We start from the raw sequence: 19,907 nt of genomic DNA, 5'->3' as shown, positions 1-19,907 counted from the left end.
GTCCCCCTCCCTCCCGAGCCTCACTCTGTCCCCTTTCTTCCTGGCAGCAGTGTCCCCTCCCTTGCTGCACTCAGGGACATGACTGTCAGCACCTCTACCCCCCCTCAGACTTCACTGTCAGCACTCAAGTCTTCAGGGACATGAAAAGGAGCCACTCCTTACAAAAGGTTGGGGAGCCCTGGTGTTTGGAGGTAGGTTGCGGAGCAAAATGACGGTATGAGACGAGCCAGCTCTGACATGAAGCCACCCATGGAAAGTTTGCCTCGAGCTAGGGCAGCCCCCCCGCCCCGCACCCCGGTCCCTGAATTCCTGCCGGGTCACTGTCATACCCGGTGCCACGATGTCTGGGTGTACTGACCACTAACCAGTTTATCATCACCATAAAAATGCCAGTTTACGAGGAGAGGGTGGCGGGTGGCGCTCTGGTGAACCCAAGGTGCCTGGCTCCCAGGGGGGGCCACCGGTCCAGTGTCCTGCGTAGCTTCTGCGAGAATGAGCAACACGATGTCCTATTAAACTTGACCCCCAGGAAATAATTTTCTGGGCGTCTTTTCAGCTCCCAGTGGAGAAGAAGTTATCACCTCCACTTTGCCTTTGTTATCAGCCATTTAGGACTTAATAGATTTTAGAGCCCCGGCTGCTGAGGAAGGCTCAGCCTTGTGCGCAACACCTTCCCCAGGCCGCCGCGAATGGCTTTCCTCGAAGACCTTGCTCTCCAAGGACAGGAAGCATTGTTAATTTCCTTTAAATAATTCAATACGTCGTCAATACCCCACATTGCTCCGTGCTTGGGAGTGACAGTTCTCTTCAGATTAGTGGCCCCGAAGAATAAAGAACGCTGAGAACGTGCTTTCGTCTTCAGAAAAGCAAGCGTCAATGCAGATAAAAATTTTAAAGTAACTCTTTAGACTTAAACAGCAAATGATTTTGTACTTAATGCTTGCTTTATAAAAAAGTGAGTATTTAAGAGCCTTTTCTTTTAAAAGCCCCTTTTCTTTTAAAAACATTTATTGTATACCTACTGTGTGCCGAGTGCCGTGATACTGTTAGGGCTCTAAGGCCAGAAACCAGGCCCAGAGTATGTTTAACACGTGTACATGTGTCTTCCCTTCGGAGATAAAAAGGGTAGACAAACTCATCTTTCAAAGCTTGTTCGAATTTAAGAAGTGGTATGTAGCCCTTTAAGAGTACTAGCGACATGCAGAAAAACATTCAGAAGAAAATGTAAACACCCACCATCTTTTTACCTGTTAATAATCTCTTAATATTTGGATGCATTTCTTTTTCACCATTCCTGTGTCGAAACTTCGAAAGTCTTTTCATAAAGTTAGAATTGTCCTCGACAGAGCTTTGTATTTTCACTGGCCCTAACACCAAGGATGCTTTCATGCACTCCAGTGTGTCTCAGTTCTGGCCGGGAACGTCATGGGTCGGTCGGTGTCTCGTGGAGGTTTCCTGTCTGACCGTTCCCCTGCGGCCAGGTGTGAATGAAATGGAGGATGTTTCTGGACTGTACCTGGATTACCTGGATATCAGTGTTTGTGTACAGCCCGTGCCCTTTCCTGGCCTGAGTGTGACAGAGCAGGGGTCTCCCCTCCTGTGCAGCAGCTGGGGCCAGATGGAGGCTTTTTTTCCTCGGTCATCTTTTCAAATGGGCAGTGGTTCATTTTTGACTGTGGATGAGACAGCCACACCGAACATGCCGTTCCTCCAAAGGGCCTGTCACGTGGTAACTCAATAATCTTTGATCAGAGTAGGAGGTTGATAAAGGAGAACCCAGCACCCATCTTGCGGAGAATGAAACAGAAAGACTGGGCACCTCAAGACCCACGGATTAGATCCCTGGCACCAGGGACTATGTCCGTTTCCCAGCTTTGCCCTCGGGACAGGGACATTTCTCCTAGGAAAGCTCCAGTGTGCCCCACTTCCAGAATGGGGTCTCAGTCCCAAAACTGAATGGGTCAGACACACAGGCACCATTCACGGGCTGTGTGAACTTGAGCCAGTTAAGCTGCTGCTCTGCCTCAGTTTCCCCATCAGCGGAGGGGGATCCCACAGGGGCCATTCTGAGCGTCAGATGAGGAAGCCTGTAGAGTAGGGGCTTGGTCACAGGAGCCAGTGTGCCTGGTCTGGCACGAGCCCCCAGCAAGATTCTTGGGGAGTCGCACACTGAGAGTGTGTCCTCACGGTGGGCGGCCGTCGCTAGGGTAGCTCAGCTGTGCGGCAGGCTTCCCAGAACGTAGTTATGCCTCATTCATAGTGTTTTGTGCTTCGAGGATGGAGTGGTGTGTGGAAATCCCCATCCGCTGCATTGTGTGTTGGGGGTGACTCTGGGTAGCAGGGGGAACCTCTGGGTTTGAGTCCAACCTTCTCTCACCTCGGTCAGCAAGTGCTTCACCCCCCCCAGGATGCAATCCCCAGGTCTGTGAAAAGGGCATGGTGGTGGAGTACCTGCCCAGAATGAATGCTTCACCGGACTGCGAGGATCTCTTGAAATGCGACTGAAGAATGTCGTTTGACACAGCATTTTTTATGGCTCAGGCACTTCTGGAAGCGATTGGCCTATATTAAGTCTTCACAACCTGAAAATGAGTCTAAAGGGAGGTGCAGTGATTGATTATTCCCTTCGTGCAGAAGAATCGCAGGGAGGTTAAGCAACTTGCTTAAGATCACACAGTGAAGGGGCGAAGCTGTCCATGGAAGACCTTGGCAGTAGCCCATGGTTTGGAGCCTTCACACCAACCATCTTCCACTTGCTACAGGAGAAGGTGCTGGGTGTTGTTCAGTACCCCCAGCCTTCCCAGGAGCTGGGACGAAACGTCTGATTCAGGACATCCAAGGTCCCGCTTCTGCCGTACGAGTACCGCATTTCTACCCCCTCCCTTTTTAACTTTCACTGTCCCTTCTCCCTCTTCCCTTGCAGTTCAGCTTGATTCTGACTCTTTACTTCTCTCCTCCAGGGAGTTAGGTTGGTTGACCAGTTGAGTAAATATGACTAACAAAGTCAACACCCACCTGGGCAGGTATGACTCACTTCTTTCCAGTTAGCTATTCCTGTACATTTTAGAGCCAGCCACACAAAGTCATTACATTGGGGCTATTAACCTGTTTAATGGTGACAATAAAAGGGTGTGACCCATGGCATAAATGCATTCAGATAAAAAGAAAGTGTTTTTCCCTGTAATTGCTTAGTCAATACCATTTTCACAGAAATGCTTGTGAACAATCGTTTAAAAAGTTCTTTGTCCTAGTCCTTCCCTTATTCCTCGTTTCCTTCCTCTTTGGGGCTTCTACAGATTTTTCCTAATCTGTGGAGATTAGCAAGACCACGCACTGTGTCCCTTATAAGGTTTTGGCTGACTTACCCCATTTGCTAGTGTTGAGCCTATTTTTATTCCATTTTTAGGGATATGGGAGTAAAAGTATGTGTGTGTGTGTGTGTGTGTGTGTTCAAGAGGGGGCACATTGTTGGTACTGAGTTACTAACTTCTCAACTCATATATTCAAGGGAAAAAGAGACTTCTGCTAACTTTGCAAAGCTAGTCACATAGACAGGGAGTTAACCATTTTGGTGAGAGGAAATGAAACTTTTCTTAGGTTTATTAGACCACATCCTATAAATCTGTGGCTTATTATATGTCTGATTTCTAAAAAGCATGGCATCATGGCCGAAATTTTATTTTTGCTTGTTAGTCATTGAAACAAATATAGATATTACTTCATTTCCTTGGTCCTCTGTTTTCAATACAGGAAAATTGGGATTTTCACAACAAAGTGCACTCGAAGGGAAGTGTTTGCTTTATAAATGTCTGCATTGTAACTATGGATTAGCAAGCGTTCTGTGAAGCTGACATGTTTAATTTGTCCTACCCCTCCGGTGTCAGTCGTGTAGGGGCCTCTGACATGTAGGGGGACCACAACATGTCCCCGACACTGGTGTGACTTCACTGAGGTGTCCCGATTACACAGGGAAGCAGGATGGAAAACAGTACAAGTACTTCTTCAAGGCAAAGTTCATGTTTTGACAGACTTCCAGTCTTTTCAAGGATGTGTTTTAAAATTCAGAGGTGGGCTCACAGCATTATAGGCATTGTTTTCTATTTATATTACGTCGCTAGTCATAGAAACACTTTCCTCTGTCTGCCTCGAAAGACTCTCTGCAGAACTGCTCATGGCCGTCCATTCTGGAAGTGGGTGTCCCTCAGGCTGCTTAGTCACCGCCCTGGTGCCAACGGACTGTTTGCAGAGTTTCACTATTACAGGGCATCTGGTACGGGAGAGGGCGCACGTTGAAAACAATGGGGACAGAGTGACTCTGGGCATTCCAGAGTGCCCTCGTGATGCCCGCACCCGTGACTTAGCCCTGGGCCGTTCTGTGGGTGGACCAGCAGTCCACCCCCTCCTCAAATTCACTCTCACTTTGGCATGGTATGGGACTACCCATACTATTTTGTTATTTCTCCTTTTTCTCATCCTCTATTTGCAAAGCTTCTTTGTTGAATTCTTGTAGGTTAAATGAACACCTGAATTTCCTCTGCCAATTAACCACTCCAGAGTGCCCAACTTGAAATTCTAACACCTTGGTGAAGTCACAGGCCCAGGGGATCCGGGAACAAGCTGTAGCAGCCCACTACTTATCAGCAGCGCCCCCTACATGATTGACACGGGTTGGACACAGCTAGCACAGTGCCCTCCCCCAGGGAAACAAGCCCAGAAAGGCAGAGGTCCATTCTGGGCCCTGTTGCCCTTGTCGTTTGCCGTTCCTTGGACTGAACTCTGTGCATAGCTGTTCTTGTCACTGCTTCCACTTTCCTGCCACCCTGTGAAGCTGGTAGAGGAAGTGGGAAGCCCGGGCAGAGTGCATGGAGGTCCCCTAAGGAGCCTCATCCATGGGGTGGCTGGGGTGTCTGTCCTCTTGCCCTGGGTCCAGGCCTCTTGGGCTGCCTGACATCCACCGCAGGCTGTATCACAGCTCTTATCTCTGTGACTGCCTCCCTTTCCCCATTCTTCGTGAGTCACATGTTTTCTTTGCGTCCCGCGTGACAAAGGTCATGAATAGAGAAGACTTAGGCCTTTGATGCGTGACATGTTGTCATCTGCACAGTTTATTGTTTTGCGGGCCCCCCCCCAATTTGGTAATTCTGTGATGTGGCAGATCAGTTTTTAATGGGCTAAATGGTGTCAAGGGGGAGTTTCAATTAGCCTTGAGACTTTTTACTCCTTGCAGGGCCTCTAAGTCAAAATACTCGGTCAGTGCTTGGTAAGCGGGAGAGGATGCTTTTCCCTAGTGCTTTTTTCATTATTTGTCAAGCCAGGCTGTCCGTCTCTCTCCTTGTTGTGACGCCGCTGTCTCTCAGCGCCTTCCCGTGACCAGTGTCTTCAGTGTCATTGTGGTAGCTGCTTGGCTTTGGGGAACAGAGAGGAACCCTAGTTCAGCTCAGACTCGGCCTTCATTTACTCATTTTTATTAAGGGAAATTTTTGTCAGGTAGGCAGAGTGGATGATTTTGGTTTTATTCCTTTCGTATCAGGCCAGTCTTATTTCCTTATTTGAAAGGTATTTATTCATCAGCTACTGGTCGTATAGTGAGAGATGGTACCAGGAGTTGTATCGTCTTTCATCCGTTACTCCAGACTTTTCCCACTTTCTCCAAAATATGTCTGAAAACCCATTTCAAAGCTGTTTGCATTAAACAAATGCCATAGTGAAAAAAGTTTCCCTTTTGGTTTGTTTTGGGGAGCAAGATGGTAGAAGAGGCTTAGCGTCCCTGATGAGGCCGGGTCCCAGTTCGGCCCTCCTTTCCCCATCAGTGACTGGCCGCCTCTCCGTGAGCTGAAAAGAAGGAAGGAGGTGGCCTTTGTACAGCCTTTGCTACCAACCTCTCGGGAGACGTGTGCCTGCCCACGTCCTCATGGACGGTCTCCGGGGTGTGCCACCTTGAGCGTGCTCACTGTCAGCCCGGCCACCAGTGCAGCAGGAGAGAACATTTTTTCTCTGGGAAAATCTAAATGAGAGGCCTGTTTGTTCTCAGAGTGAAAGTTTCTGTTTTGGAAAAGTCAGTTCCTTCCGACAAGAGAGGGTAGGGACGAGGAAGGAACTGAAGACACCAGAGAAAGAAGAAGTGAGAGTGAAGGGAGGTGGGAAGGAATTGGGGTGACCAGAGGACACACAGCTGCCCCACTCGCTTCATTCCCCAACCACACCCATCACTCAGTCAGCCAGGCTTTGCCTGGTGGCAGCCCTGTGCCCCGGTGGTGGCCTCTTGCTGCTTAGGAAAACAGAGCTGGCAGGAGATGATGTTGGGTTGAACTTGAGCTGGGGCTGGGGTCGGAGGGATCAAGGAAGCTCTCAATCACAAAGCGCTCAGCCTGGCTCCTGCCTGCTGGGTTTCTGGCAGGCCTGGTGGTTCACCAGGGGCTAGGGTGACAGGTGAGAGGCCCGCTCTCCTCTGGGAATTGAGAAGCCCACCCACCAGAAAGTACAAGAAACACGTAACCTTCGAAGGAGATCCAGACTGCTATTTTACAAGTTCCTTCTCTTGCTGCTTTCACAAGAACGCATGAGAAAGACGGGTGGAGGTGAGCGGGAGGGGAAGTTCGCTTATGGCGTCGTTTAGTGGCTTCAGAAACATGTGCAGTTCCCGAGGGGGGGTGCATTTCCTCTATTTCCTCTGTATCTGGTAGGGTCAGCAGTGTCTGGGCGTGGACCCCTCGCTCCCACGATGTACGGATATGTTTGCTTCTAAAGGGAACAGGACGCTGTGACTCCCTTGCCTGTCCTGACTGGGACAGCAACATGTACCTCAATCCGGTTTTGTAGGAGGCTTCTTCACTGCAGGCTTGCTTGGTTGGGTCACCTGCAGCTGGTTTTGTTTGCATTTGCACTTAACTGCATGGATGTCTGTGCTCCTGATTTTTTTTTTATTTGTTTGTTTGTTTTGGTTTGGATTTGGGGGGGGGTGGCCTGAGAACCAGGTTTCTTTTGAGAAGTGGGATTATAGAAAGATTATATTTTAAATTATACAACAGAATTGACCTTTTCCTTTGGTCTACAGTTCTCTGAATTTGACCCTCAATTCATTGACCTTCATCCCCATTGGGGTGCACCTCCTCATACACCCCTCGTGCTTTCCCGTCGTAGTCCCAGCAGAGGTGGGTTTTGTTTTTATTGCTTTTGTTCTTTGAAAGGTAGTGTTAACTTGATTCATCTCTTTCATTCAAAGGCTCATTTTTCGTTGTTGATGAACTGAATCTCTGCTCTGTTCTTTCTCCACACTTTCTCCAGCAAAAGAGCTGTGACCGTAATGCCTGGTGATGTGAGCTTGTTAGTTATTGACAAGTCTCAATTGGCTTTTCTGATTTCTTGTTTTTGTTTTTGTTTTTTGTACAGGCTGTTCTTGCCTGCAGACTCAGAGAATGCTTTGGGTCACTTTGTGGATTTAGGAGAATTCTAGGTAATTCTGATCATGGCCAAAGAAAATTATAATTAGTGAGGAAAATATGTTATTGCTAACTATATAGGCAGCAGAGTGAAATAAAATGACTTTTGGAATGTTTGCTTTGAATTATCTTTATTATTCTTCCCCAGATGTCAGGGCAGTTACCAAGGTTTGGGAATGGTGTGTAAAATGAAGATGGCGCATTGTCGGTAGGTTTTGTTGATGCAGCGTGGCTCTCCTGGACTGTCTTCACTTGTCCCGTTACTTAGGTGAAAACCAGGAATCGAGAGCTGAGAGCCAGAGCCTCTGAGGTGCTTCCATGTCACGGGTGCATCCCCACCCGCGTTCTGGGACAAGCTGGTACCTGTGTGGGGAGGCCAGAGTGGCCGTTTCACCTGCTGTGCTTCAGAGCCTTATGCTTTCTTAGGGAAAGTGGAATGCAGGGAAGTTAGTGTGGTGAGAATCCCATGCGCGTGCTTGTCCTCCTCCTGGGAAATGAGCAGAGTCGACCTCAAAGGTCCCCAGCTCCACGTGTCACACTTGACTGAACAGTAGATGATGGCTCTGCAGTGGATTTGGCCGGGGAAGGTAACGGCAGTCACACACATGTGAATTCCTGTGTAATCTAATTCCTGTCTTTGTAATTACTTGGAGACTTGCCCTTGCAGCCAGTTGAGAAGTGGAGACAGTGACCCAGGGCAGAAGGAAGGAATTGTAGGGAGAAAGGGGGAGGCAACCTCCAGAAACAGAGTCGTGGCTCTCTTTCTGGCTTCCTGACATCGAAAACTGCTTGAGAATCAGGACAGAGCGTGATCACTGCCTTCTGCAAAAGTAAACCAACTTTCCTGTCTCTGCCCCAGCCTCCCCCTCTCTCTGGCGAGGCTGAAGGACTCTCTGAGGGGGGTGGAGTCAGGGCATCCTTGAGAGGGGTGAGTTTTGCTGATTAGAAACTACCACCGTGTGGCAACAGGTTGTGGGGGAATGTCCTCCAGGTGGAAGCAGAATGGTTTTCACTAAAAAAAAATTACACAGTAAAACAAAGCCACACGAGCATGGGTACAGCTTAGAAACAAGTTGCTTTGTGCAATCTGATGGGAAGGATAGGGGCACTTTAGAAAGCCAGGGTGGCATTCTTGTCACAAGTAGAGCAAGTGTAGCCACGCAGCCAGGGCGCCTTCACTCTGGACCATGCTCCTAGGAGAGTGTGCGGGGAGTGATCAGCCCCCTCCGAAAGGGTTCGCCATTTGTCTGATTGACGTCCGAAACCCGATATCATTCTACAAACACCCACATGAGAAGGGTTTTTGTTTTGTTTTGTTTTTTTCTTTTTTCTTATTTGGGTGACAGATTGCATGTTAGGGCACTAAAAGATGAAAGCATTAAATATTTGCTTTAGAAAAACACAGCGAAAGATTCTCTCATCCTCCCAGCTGAAAACTGATGGGCTTAGAATTCCATTAACAAAAACGACTGACTGTAGTTTAACTTATTGCCACCCTCTGGGCACGATTAACAAATGGGGTGGAAAGCGGAGGCTGGACAGTGGGAGGATTGTGCGGGATTCTTTTTCATGTTGAGTGAAATAGGGCTGCCTCCTTGGAATTGAAGTCCAAGTTCACCAAAAAGAAATTCCTGCCTCCTTCAGTGTTGATTTGCTCCTCTGGGTCTTCAGTAGGACGGTTAACTCAGTGGGTTTCCTCTCCACAAAAAGGATGTAGTTGCTATTTGCTCTTTCAGACTTAATGGAAGTCACAATTGTTGCGAGCCTCTTCGGCATGACATATCTTGCCTCCAAAGACGAGAGAATGTGGTTTTGGCACTGGGCTACGGTTCTTGCGAGGGGTCAAGACTCCATGAATTCAAAACCTGACTTCGCTGCTGGCTGGCTGGACAACCAGGTGCATCTTGCTGAAACCTATCAAGGCAACGTTTGTCCATCTGCAAACGGACATTCTTGTACCTTCCTTCCTTTCCTGGGTGATTTCAGCAAGTTAATATATAGCAGGCAGATGGTATACATGAAACCTGGTAATCATCTGTCAACATTAGCTCTTATTTACTAATTCTCAGTGGGCATTTTAAAACTCATCTTTGGTGTGGGGGGAAGGGGCATGAGCCCTATCCCTGGCCTGGTCGGGGTGTGGTTTTATAGTAACACTACCCACTGTTTATTAAAAACCTGTAGTCCTTCAGGCATTGCGGTCACTTTTTTCTGTTCTTGTTTCACCCTCTCAGCTACTCCATGAGAGAAATACTAATATCATTCTCATTCTTATATATAAATAAGTTTTAGTAGTAACATTTATTGAGTGCTTCCTAAGTACTGGTTCTGGTGTAAGTGGTTTTCATACGTTAACTCATTTAATCCTCCCTACATAGAGGAACTGTTTTCCCCATTTTTATAGGGAGGGAAAATGTGGCACAAATTTTTAAAAAACTTTTTTTTGTCCTTGGTTCCACTGAGAATAATTGGTTAGGGCGGGGATTTGAAGGCTGGGCCTTTTGTGGGTGCCAAGCCGGGGTGCTCAGCTCCCTGCTGCGCTGCCGCCCTCTGCTCGGTGTCATGTGGTGGTGCTTGGCCCCCGCCATCAGAGCGGAGAAGCCTTGAGCAGACGACACCCAGATGCGCTCCAGATACACTGGTTTATGACCGTTGGGAAGAAAAGTCTTTATTACCGGAAGTTGTGGCTTCTGAGTCTCTCAGCATTTGGCAGCATAGGTTTTTGTTTTGTTTTGTTTTGTGTGTGTGGTTTTGTTTTTTAAATAATTAGAAACAGTTAGGCCCTTGTTACCACCCACAGTAAAAAATTGCTTGGATCCCGCAAATTAAGGAGAGGGGGGAAACTTGGCCATTTGTTAGAATGATGAAAACGGGGCTTTAAAGAGGAAAGTTCGTTTTGGAGGGGGAGCTTTCGGTGTACGCATGCTAGGGAGTCCTCGGTTTTCAAACCACTCCCCCCCCAACCCCCTGAATTTAGAGTCAAAGGGTGTTAACAGTGGTTTGCCAGTGATGGGAGGGATTAGGCATAAGATGGCTCTGGGAGGAAACCCACATTTTTTTGTACTTATTAATGGTATGTCTTTTGTGCGAGTGGGTGTGAGAACCAAGAGCATTAAAGCATGTATTTGCACAGTGTGTGGTCCTTCCTGCTGCATTCCACTACGCATGGTGGTGGGCTCAGTGAGGAGGAGGAGGAGGAGAAAGAGGAAGCCCTAGGACTGCCTCTGCAGTTTCCATTGTATGGACCGCATCAGTGAGGCAGGAGCAAGCCAGGCTTCTTCCCAGGTCAAGAGGATTGAGAATAGCCCAGACTCCTGGTTGCTCAGGACTGTGTTCTCATGGTCCGAGCTGTGCCTCCACTTTTGTGCAAATGAAATTGGTGCCCTTGCATATATATATCTAATGTAAGGAGCCTGGGCCAGGGCCTGAATTGAAGCCTTTGGTCAAGTCAGACGTGTTGTCCATTGGAGATCTTCTGCCCCCTCCCATCCACGGCAAAGCCCTCCTTGCAGCTCTAAGGCTGTAAGTGGTCCAGTGGGCGAAGAAATAATTTCCTGGTCTTCATGGGAGTGCTAGGGAGCCGCCTTTGTTAAAGAAGGCCCGTCCCTCTGAAGGGGTGTCTGTCTGTGTGTCCCATTTTAAACCACATTGCTTTTGACTTCTTTTGTATGATGATTCCCAGACAGCGTCCTCCTGCCATCCTGACTTGTTTAAATTTATGGGTTGTTGGCAAGCAATTTTTTGATGCTATTGTTCTCATAGCCAGAGGCCAAGATCCCTTGTGGAGCAGTGCCTGCATTTAATAGATGTCATCTGGACACCAGGGAGGGCTCAGAGAGGCACTGCAGGAAGAGCCTTGGCAGTGAGATTCTACCCCTAACGCTACAGTGTCTCAGCCTCTTCTTCGTGCCTTCTAGGCCAGTGCGCTCAGAGTGAGTGTTTTGGCGGTCTCACAGTATTGTGTACCGTATCCTACAGTTAATTTTAGGAGAAAGAGTACAGTGTCCGAATGGACTTGCAGAGGACCTAAAAATGGTACGCTGTCCATTCACCTTGATCTGGAATGTCCCAGCACCATTGAGCTCTACCTCTGGTTGTTTACAATGCGTGAAGCGCTGTGCATGTCTTTTGACACTCCCTTGTGTCTGGGGGCTGGGTTCCCAAGGCCGGCTACTCCGGAACTCAGGGCCATACCATCTCAGTACCTTGGCAAGTGAGGATTAAAGGGAGACCAGAACTTACGGATGTAAGCAAGGGTGCAGGCTGGGCCTTTCAAACACCAGGCTTCTTGTCTGAGAGCTGACACTGAGACCATTAAATCTGACCTTGTGGCGCAGGTATCAGGCTTTACTGGGCACAAATTATGAAAAAACCTGCAAAATAGGTCTCAACTTTCAGCGTGGCATGGGAGGGACAGCGCGTGGGGACAGCGCGAGTCCATGTAGCACAATGTCATTGAGCACTGCTGTGCCCAGCCCTGTTCTGGTGCCGGGGATATAGGGTCCTTCCCTTCAGGGAACGTGCCCTCCAGCTGGAAGCAGTCACTTGAGTTCCTGGGAGCCTCTGCCCCCTTTTGGTCTTCTACAGAGTCTCAGTTCACCCCAGCCCATTCCTTTCTGAGGCGAGGAGAAGTTGCCTCCAGAGCTCCTGGAGAACTCAGAATTCCCTCAAGGGTTGGGTTTTTCCATATCGATGTGCATGGTTTTGGTCATGAGGCCGCCAAGGAAAGAAACGTTCAAGAGGGTGTTTCCTGGGCAAGTGCACCTGTGAAGTTTGGGGAGGCACCAGGGCCGTGGTTCTGACCACAGACTGGGTGCTGCCAGACCCATTTCTCCGCGTCTTCTGTCTCACTTCTTTCTGCCTGGTGGCCAAGGTCCTTTTGATCCCACTCTCCCTCCCTTCTCCTCCATCTGCCCATCTAGTGGGATTTCTTACCACATTTCTGTTCCTGCTTGTTCAGCAACAAGCCTTTGCTCTGCCTTTCTTCCAGCCACAGAGATCTAAGGTACATGCCTGTCTGCCAGACACATCCCATCCATGTTCCAGGCATATCAGAGCCTCTGAGCGTTCCCGCAGCTTACAGTTTCGAAGGAGCGAAAAGCAGAGTAACTTCAAAAGCACCTTTCCTATTTAGAATCGGACAAACAATCCTTAGGACCCTAGTAATCAATGTTTTTAACTGGAACCCTATTTATTAGGAAAAATTTGTGGTCTCCAGGACTTTTTTAAAAGATATACTTTACTGATTTTGCTATTACAGCTGTCCTGATTTTTCCCCCTTGCCCCCTTCCACTTGGTACCCCTATTCCCTCCAGCATCCCCCCTCACCCTTAGTTCATGTCCATGGGTTATCTAGGGCGAGTGACTGGGGCTATGTTGTGGGTAAGGAGATAGTAATAAGTTGAATGTTACCTGACAGGTAGTCAGCTCTCGGTAAGGTTATTGTGCAAATGGAAGACCAGTAAAATAGCTCAGATCAGAGAAATGAATCTGAATAACCTAAAAATATCACACAGACAATTTCTTGAGTACCTAAAACCAACCAGAATCTTAGAATTATGAGAGCTGACCAATAACTGAGACTTACCTCTCCTGTCAGATTCTCTTTGTAAACCTGGGGAAACTGAGGCCCAGGGAGAGGGTGGCTGCTGGGAGGTGATGCAGTCTTGTAGCTACATAGCAATAGAGTCAGGACTAGCATCCAGACCTCTTGGCGTTTTCTCTCTCCATTCTCCTACCTCTGATTCAAGGCACAGTTCGGTTCATGTTAAGTGCCATTAACTTCAGACTCTTCCTGGATCAGTGGGTGACGTCAGTGCTTTCGGTGTGAATGCGGCTGTTTTCCACTTGGGAAATCCTGATTTTCTGGGATGCCCTGGGTGTTGTTGACCTGGTGGTCAGGAGGCCTGTGATGGTCACCAGCAAGGACGAACATGATCACCTGTGAGAGGTTAGCTAGGAAGAGGTGAGCTGGAGTTCAGATGTCAAGAGTGTTGGGAAAGAACGTGCTTTAGCAATACACAGAAAACTAGACCTTGCCATTCCTCGGAGTAGTTTGACTGATGGAGGAACAACTAGTCTTTGGCAGGGAACTTCACCCTCTTATATAACCTCACCGCCTTCTTCCCCGAGGGCTGGGATCAGGGACGCTTTGACAAGGTTGCTTTCTGGGCTTTTGTTAAAAACGCACACCTGGCAACACGTGGAAGTGATCCTCTGAAAGCAGGTTTGACGCCAACACTATGTGATAACATTTGGAAGGCATCTGGGTTGGGGATCATCAGCACTTGATCTCCGAGCAGCCCTGACTGAGTTGACCACAGTAAGAATGGATCCAAGAGTTCCCCTGTGTTTCGAAAATTGACCAAGAGTGCTGTTCAGCCCCTTGTGCTGCCGTGTTCTGTCACAGGCTGGTGCCTGGGCTGAGGTCAGCAAGTTTGCTTTGACTCGCAGCCCACGATGGGAGGTAATGTTAAACTGGGCCCGGAATGTCCGCTGGGCTAGACGTGCCAAAGCTTGAAGAGTTGGTTGGGAATGGGCTATGTTTAGTGTGACTAATCCAGCTTGGCTGGGTAAGGGTTGTGGGGGGCGGTCCTCTCAGGAAGGAGGCATGGCTTGTGCTGTTTTGAATCTTAGCACTTTGTGTAAACTTTGCACCCCCTCCCCCCACCCACCCAAAATGCTCAGCCTTCTGACCAAGTAGTAAAATCAGGGCTGTTGACTAATCAGATTGATGTAGAAATCTATGATCAAGACATTAAGGTATTTTACTTGCAATTAAGGAAAACAACATTTTGGGATTATGTGAAATAGTGTTTCTTAAAGTAACCCATGTTGGTGAAGGGCCACTATCAGGGATGCTTAGTAATTAAAGCAATTATACAAAGTAAAATATTATGTTACTTAAAAGTAGCAGTAAACTCTAATAGCAATTACAAAAATTTAAAGTAAAGGAAGAAGCAGGCTGTTTTCCTAAAAAAAAAAAAATTCAAAGTACAATTTCAGGTCTGTCTGCTGACCTTCTCGGTCTTTATGTGGGAGCCTTTGCCCTCGTGTGTGCCCCCCCCCCCCCCCCAGCTTCCTCTTGGCTCTTCTTAGGGGACAAAAGAATCCCATTTTCATGCAGATGTCTTGTGAGGAAGGTAGAAATAATCAGGAACCACGTTTGCCCAGGATCCTGCAACAATGTGGCCTTTACCCCCCACCAGAACTAGGTTGCAGTGTTGGTGGGTTTGGCTTTGGTGGGGAGGGCGGAGCCCAGCCTCTGCCCTGCCCGAGGTGCAGGGGGATTGTTTTTGTTCCTTTTCTGATGAATGGAAGTAAAGTGTGCACTGAACCTGGAAACACCTCCTTTTGTGTCCATTGCTCTCCTAACACAGGCTGTTAAACTTGGGGCAATCTCTCTTGGTGGGGGATTGAATGGGGCCATTGTGGGGGCAGGGGCTCACACTGAAGCCATTGAGGGCATAGAGGTGCCATTGTTTTCTGGGTATTAAGAGAAGGAGGAAGACTCAGGGGACCTCCAGGCATCAGTGTGGCCACTGCACTGGCTGCGTTTCTAGGTTTGATTATCCCTGAAGGTCCTCTCTACCAAAGTGGCTGGGTGAGGTCCGCCTAGGCCGGAAGCACCGTGGAGCCCACCGGGTGTACCCGAGTAGGACGCTGCCTTCCCTGGGCCCAGCCATCGCTTCTGCGCAGAGTCGCTCTTCCCTTCCAGGCAACCGAGTTAAAAACATTTGTTAAAAATCACTTCTTCCACCTTAGGAATAACTGGCTCTCCCAACTCCCTGCCAGTGGCTTTTTTGTGTAACTTCTCCATTGCCATCTGGTCTTTCAGAGGCACTTCTGATCTTAATTATAGCATTCAGCCTTTGTTTATTTAAAAATCAGAAGGCAGATCGGCTGTTGAAGGTTTATCTGTACTAATTGTGCCACATACCTGCCAACTGTCCCCTCAGTTAGTAAAGGGAACCGCTGCAAACTCCCGACAGTGTTTACCCAGACGCTCATACACACACCATCTAACCTGACAGGTTGACCGGGGGCAGGTGTGGGCTTCCAGCGTTAGAACTGCCCTGCTGGCATTTTCTGTCCTCAGCCGTATAGTAGTAGTGCCTCGAAGGGGATTCGGCGTGGGATGGATTGGAAGAGCCAGAAGACCTAGGTTCAGATTCAGACTCTGCCACTACTGTGTTATCCTGGGGAAATTATTTTACTCTTCGGAAGCCTTAGTTTGGCCATTTAAAAAAAACAGGGACAGCAGCACCAGCATCTAGGAATGGTGTGGGGTTTAAGTGAGATGTTTGTGAAAGGCTAGAGAATGAGTCAGGCATGCCGGCACAGGCCCTTGCCAGCGTCCCGGACAGAACGGGAGCCCCAGACCCTTTCGGTAAACTAGAGGTTTCCATGCAGCCCCATCCGGAAACATCACGCGTGCGTAGTTCATTTTGCAGTCTTTAACCCATCTTTCTGATAATTTTGATATTCTGATTGAACAGTGGTTTGTTTTACAATGTATACTATTTTATAGATATCAGAACAAATTTCACTCAAAAATTAGCTTTACTGGACTTATATTTTGAAAACACCCTCTTATTGAAGCTTCTAAAGAGACATGTTTAAAAATTTTTACAAACAACAATCTTCTCCTCATTTCAAAACACGCATTTTAATGCTGGGCTTCTTCCCCTGAATGTAAGAACCTCTTCTTTCAGAGGAATCAAACTTCATAGAGCTCTGTGCTGTCTGAATAAAATACGAATTTTTAGGGAAGAAATAGTATCATTTTAGATAATAATGAACTCTTAATTGTTATTCTAGGTTCTGATACCATTTTTGTCAGACCCTCACAGTCTGAACAACTAAAAAAATATCAAATTTAGAAATTGTTTAAAGAGTTTCTGATCTCAGTATGTTCTTTGAAACATTTTGAGATTTATCTCCTGGAGGTGTTTTTTAAAAGATGATTTTTCCTTGAAGGCATTCCCATAGTCGTGTGTATGTGTGTAAATTCCTGAAACAGCCACTTCTGGAGCATCGACCGAGTGCTTACCTGGTTCTGTGTGTTTGTACTTAGGCTACAGCAGTAACCGTATGATGTACACACATTTGTGGTGAAAGAAGCCCGACTGCCCCAAAATTACAGTGAAGGACGTGGTGGATTCTAATTGTTGGCTCTTGCCCTCTACATGTATATATTTTATCTAATTTATAGTTGGAAGCGCAGCTAAAAATGTTAAAGAGTTTCATGCCAGTAGTTTGAGGAGCTGTGATTTAAATGACCCTGGAATTGAGTACAGAAGTACCAGAAAGCCCACACGTGTATTGGGTCAGAGAGAAGAAATCCAAATGACTTTAGTATCTGTTGGTATTAGCGATCATTCCTTGAGCGCCAGTGATGTTTCTGTCCCAAGCATAGACCGATTTGGCCAACCGCATGGGCCAAACAAAACAGCCCGCGTTCGGGGCGGTGTGGAAACCAGGGTACGCCGGATGGTTGACACCCCCCATCCCCCTCCACCCCGGTCTGTGATGTGTCCCGGCCTCCAGTGTAGATAGCTGTTCCTCTTTAACTGAGTTGACAGCATGATTTAGCATTTGGGATTATTTAAACAACAACAACAAAGGGATGATTAAAAACGTGTGCATCTTCTCTAGCATGTACAGCCAGCTTCTCAAGGGACAGAATAATTGGACTTGAGCATGGAGCTGGGTAGTTAGGAACTGGTTTCTGTTTGGGGTAGGTGACTTGGACGAGATCACACCATCATGGCACTCAAGGCGTGCATCTGTTAGCTCTTTGATGTTGTAAAGAATGACCACCCTCTAGATGACAAGCTCCCCGAGGGCAAGGACTTCTCTCTGTTTGGTTCACTGATTTATCCCTAGTGCCTAGAACAGTGCCAGGCATGAATAGACAATGATTCAGTATTTATTGAATCAGCAAATGCCTCTTGAAGGAAGAATGTAAGGAAGATTTCTACTACATTCATCATAACAATGATAGCAATAATTTCTCCTCGTCCCTCTTTTTTTAACTTGCTAACATGAGTGACCAGCTCATCTAGACTGAGTCCTAAATCCTCCGTGCTTGTTTGGTTTTTTCCCGTGTACAAAATGGGGCTGTTGCCGTGTAAGACTTGATTTGATTATGAGAAACAGTCCCTCCTAAGCTTCGGTGAAGAGAGGTGCTAGACAAAAATAAGACGGTTTTGGGAAAAAGAAACCACCGCAGTCCAGACTGTACTAAGATGCTTGGCTGCATTCAAAACCAGTTTCACAGTCTGCTTTAGATGGGCGATTGCAACACGCTCTCCATCTGTGCCTGATGCGGGGAGGAGTGTGCTCTCCAACTCCACACTGCGGCAGGAGCATTGGCTCCTGCGCGCCTGGAGACAGCCAATGGGCGTTGCTATGGTGGAGGAATGACATAACTTAATTTAATTTTATTATTCGCTGGATGTGCCCATTGTATGTTAGCCTCTGGGCGTGTTCACAAGGAGCTTAGGAAAGAGGTAGAGACTGTCTTGTGTATAAAAGCTGTCTTGTCAGTGCAAGGGCCAGGCATGTTTACACACATGCACACACACCTCTTTCTTGGCACCCAGCAGCAGTGCTGGGTCAGGGGTGAAAGTCACTGCTATCCAGCAAGTAGGTAGAAAGGCTCAGACGGACCTGCCTCCCGAAAATCCCCTCCCAGAACCCTGTAATTCCCCGCGGTGGCAGCTCGAGGCTCGCACGTGCACACCTACCTGTTCAAAGAACACACACGTGTTGTAACGGGCATGGCAGGCCCCCACACTTCACTGTCTGGGTTTGGGTGACTTTCCCTGGCCACCTTCCTAAACTTGCTTGTGAAAAGCAAAGGCTGAAAGTCCACAAAAACATCATTTATTGGTTAATGAAAACCAAGGAATTTCAGAACGGGATCACGCTGTCCTGTTCTGTCACCTCCCCTCTGATGTTTTGATGGCAGACTGTCTTTATCCAGAGATGAGCAATCATATATTTTAAGCATATGAAGCAATAAAAGGAGGTAAGTTTGGCCAGTGTCCATATATTCAGATTATCCTCCTCCTCCTCTTGCATTTTTTCCCCCTTACTATGCTTTCGTGTTGAGTTTCTCTGTGTTTCTGCTGTTTATGAAATGACCTCCCTTCCAATTCATTTGTTGATTTGAGCTCTTGGTTCTAGCAAAGGTCACAGTGTCTGTAAAGCACATTCCCTTTATTCTCACCAAATTCCCTTATTTTTGTCACACTGCCGCAGCAGTGCTGCATCAGGGGCCTCGTGGGTGGCAGGAGTCTGGTTCTGTGACAGGAAAGCGGCCCTTGCACTGGCTGTGCAAGGCTGCCTCGTTTTGTCAGTGACTCCCCAAGGGCTTTCGGGATCTTAAGCATCCCTCCCTGCCGATCAGTGGAGGAGATGCAGAGCCGTAAGTCCCGGTCCAGCAAATGAGGGCAAAAATCCCCATTCGTGTGTTACTTGGAGATATTTTAGTTTTGATCAGATCAACAACTTCTAACTTATCAAAGCACCTTAATGTGGTTAATTTTTCCTCAGTATGTGGTTGACTGGTCAGTGGCTGTGAAGGGGGGACTAAGGCATCTTCAAAGACAGCTGACCTGGGCTGGGTGAGACGGCTGGGTCGATGAGCTCTCTGTCTGCTGGCAGCGTGGCCTTGAGAAAGGCGTCCTCCCTTTAGAAACCGTGGCCCTTCATTCTTGTTCCGCTCACCTCTCGCACACTTTCCCTAGGCCCAGAGAGTCCTGTGCTGTCTCTTCTTTCCTCCAGCATTTAAATCAAAATTAATTTCCTTTGTTTCCCACTGTTCAAAGTGGAGAAGCTGGGCATAAACGATGCCATTTTGGTTGTCTTAAACCAAGGATGGCTACTTCAGTCAGCCAGGGGTCTCTCTTTAAGAGGGAGGGGGAAGCAAATGACACCTTCAGTCCAAAAATCAGCTTTTGAAGAATAAAATCTGTTCATTTAGCCTCGAATTTGCTTCCAGGATGTTCAGGAGGGTGGGTCAGGCGTGACCATCATCATCTGTTACCGGTCAGACACAGTCTCCACAACTGTTAAGATCCTAATAATGGCCTCTCTAATCCTGCAAGTTTTCAGAAGGAAATCCTGGTAAAGAATCCTGTAATTATTTTGCCTGCTACTTCTTTATTGACAGTATCCCCTGTGAACTCTCTTGGTTAATATGTTTGCTCTGGCACCGCTGTTGTTGTCTTTAAATCAGAAATGCTTATCAGTAGGTTGCCTGGTTGGAGAAAACGTCATTTGTCGCCCAGCGTTTTCCCAAGGAGTGTTTGGAGTGGTGTTCTTTAATACCAAATATGTAATGGTCCCTGTCCTTAGAACACAGTGCCATTGTGATTTCTGCACAGGAATTTTCTTTCTTGACGCTGGTTTGTAGGTTCTAGAGACTCCGGTTGATATTCTTTTGCATCCTGGTCAGAA

The 19,907-nt window shown here is 47.6% G+C and overlaps 1 protein-coding gene across 37 annotated transcripts in view; it reads left to right on the top strand.

Annotated features, from left to right (window-relative positions):
- Nucleotides 1-19,907, top strand: part of TCF7L2 (transcription factor 7 like 2) — a 196,594-nt gene that overhangs the window by 125,248 nt on the left and 51,439 nt on the right. For 15 of the 37 annotated variants that reach the window (XM_071221145.1, XM_053922738.2, XM_071221147.1 and 12 more), the window contains one exon: nucleotides 48-191. The exons of the other annotated variants lie outside the window; for them this stretch is intronic. In XM_071221145.1, the coding sequence (XP_071077246.1) occupies nucleotides 48-191 (144 nt within the window). The remainder of the gene's footprint in view (nucleotides 1-47; nucleotides 192-19,907) is intronic. 37 annotated transcript variants of the gene reach the window in all.

This window comes from Desmodus rotundus, chromosome 4 (genome assembly GCF_022682495.2).
Source record: "Desmodus rotundus isolate HL8 chromosome 4, HLdesRot8A.1, whole genome shotgun sequence".
Taxonomy (NCBI): Eukaryota; Metazoa; Chordata; class Mammalia; order Chiroptera; family Phyllostomidae; genus Desmodus; species Desmodus rotundus.
The sequence above is the reverse complement of the archived record's forward strand: the minus strand, read 5'-3'. Positions and strand labels throughout refer to the sequence as shown.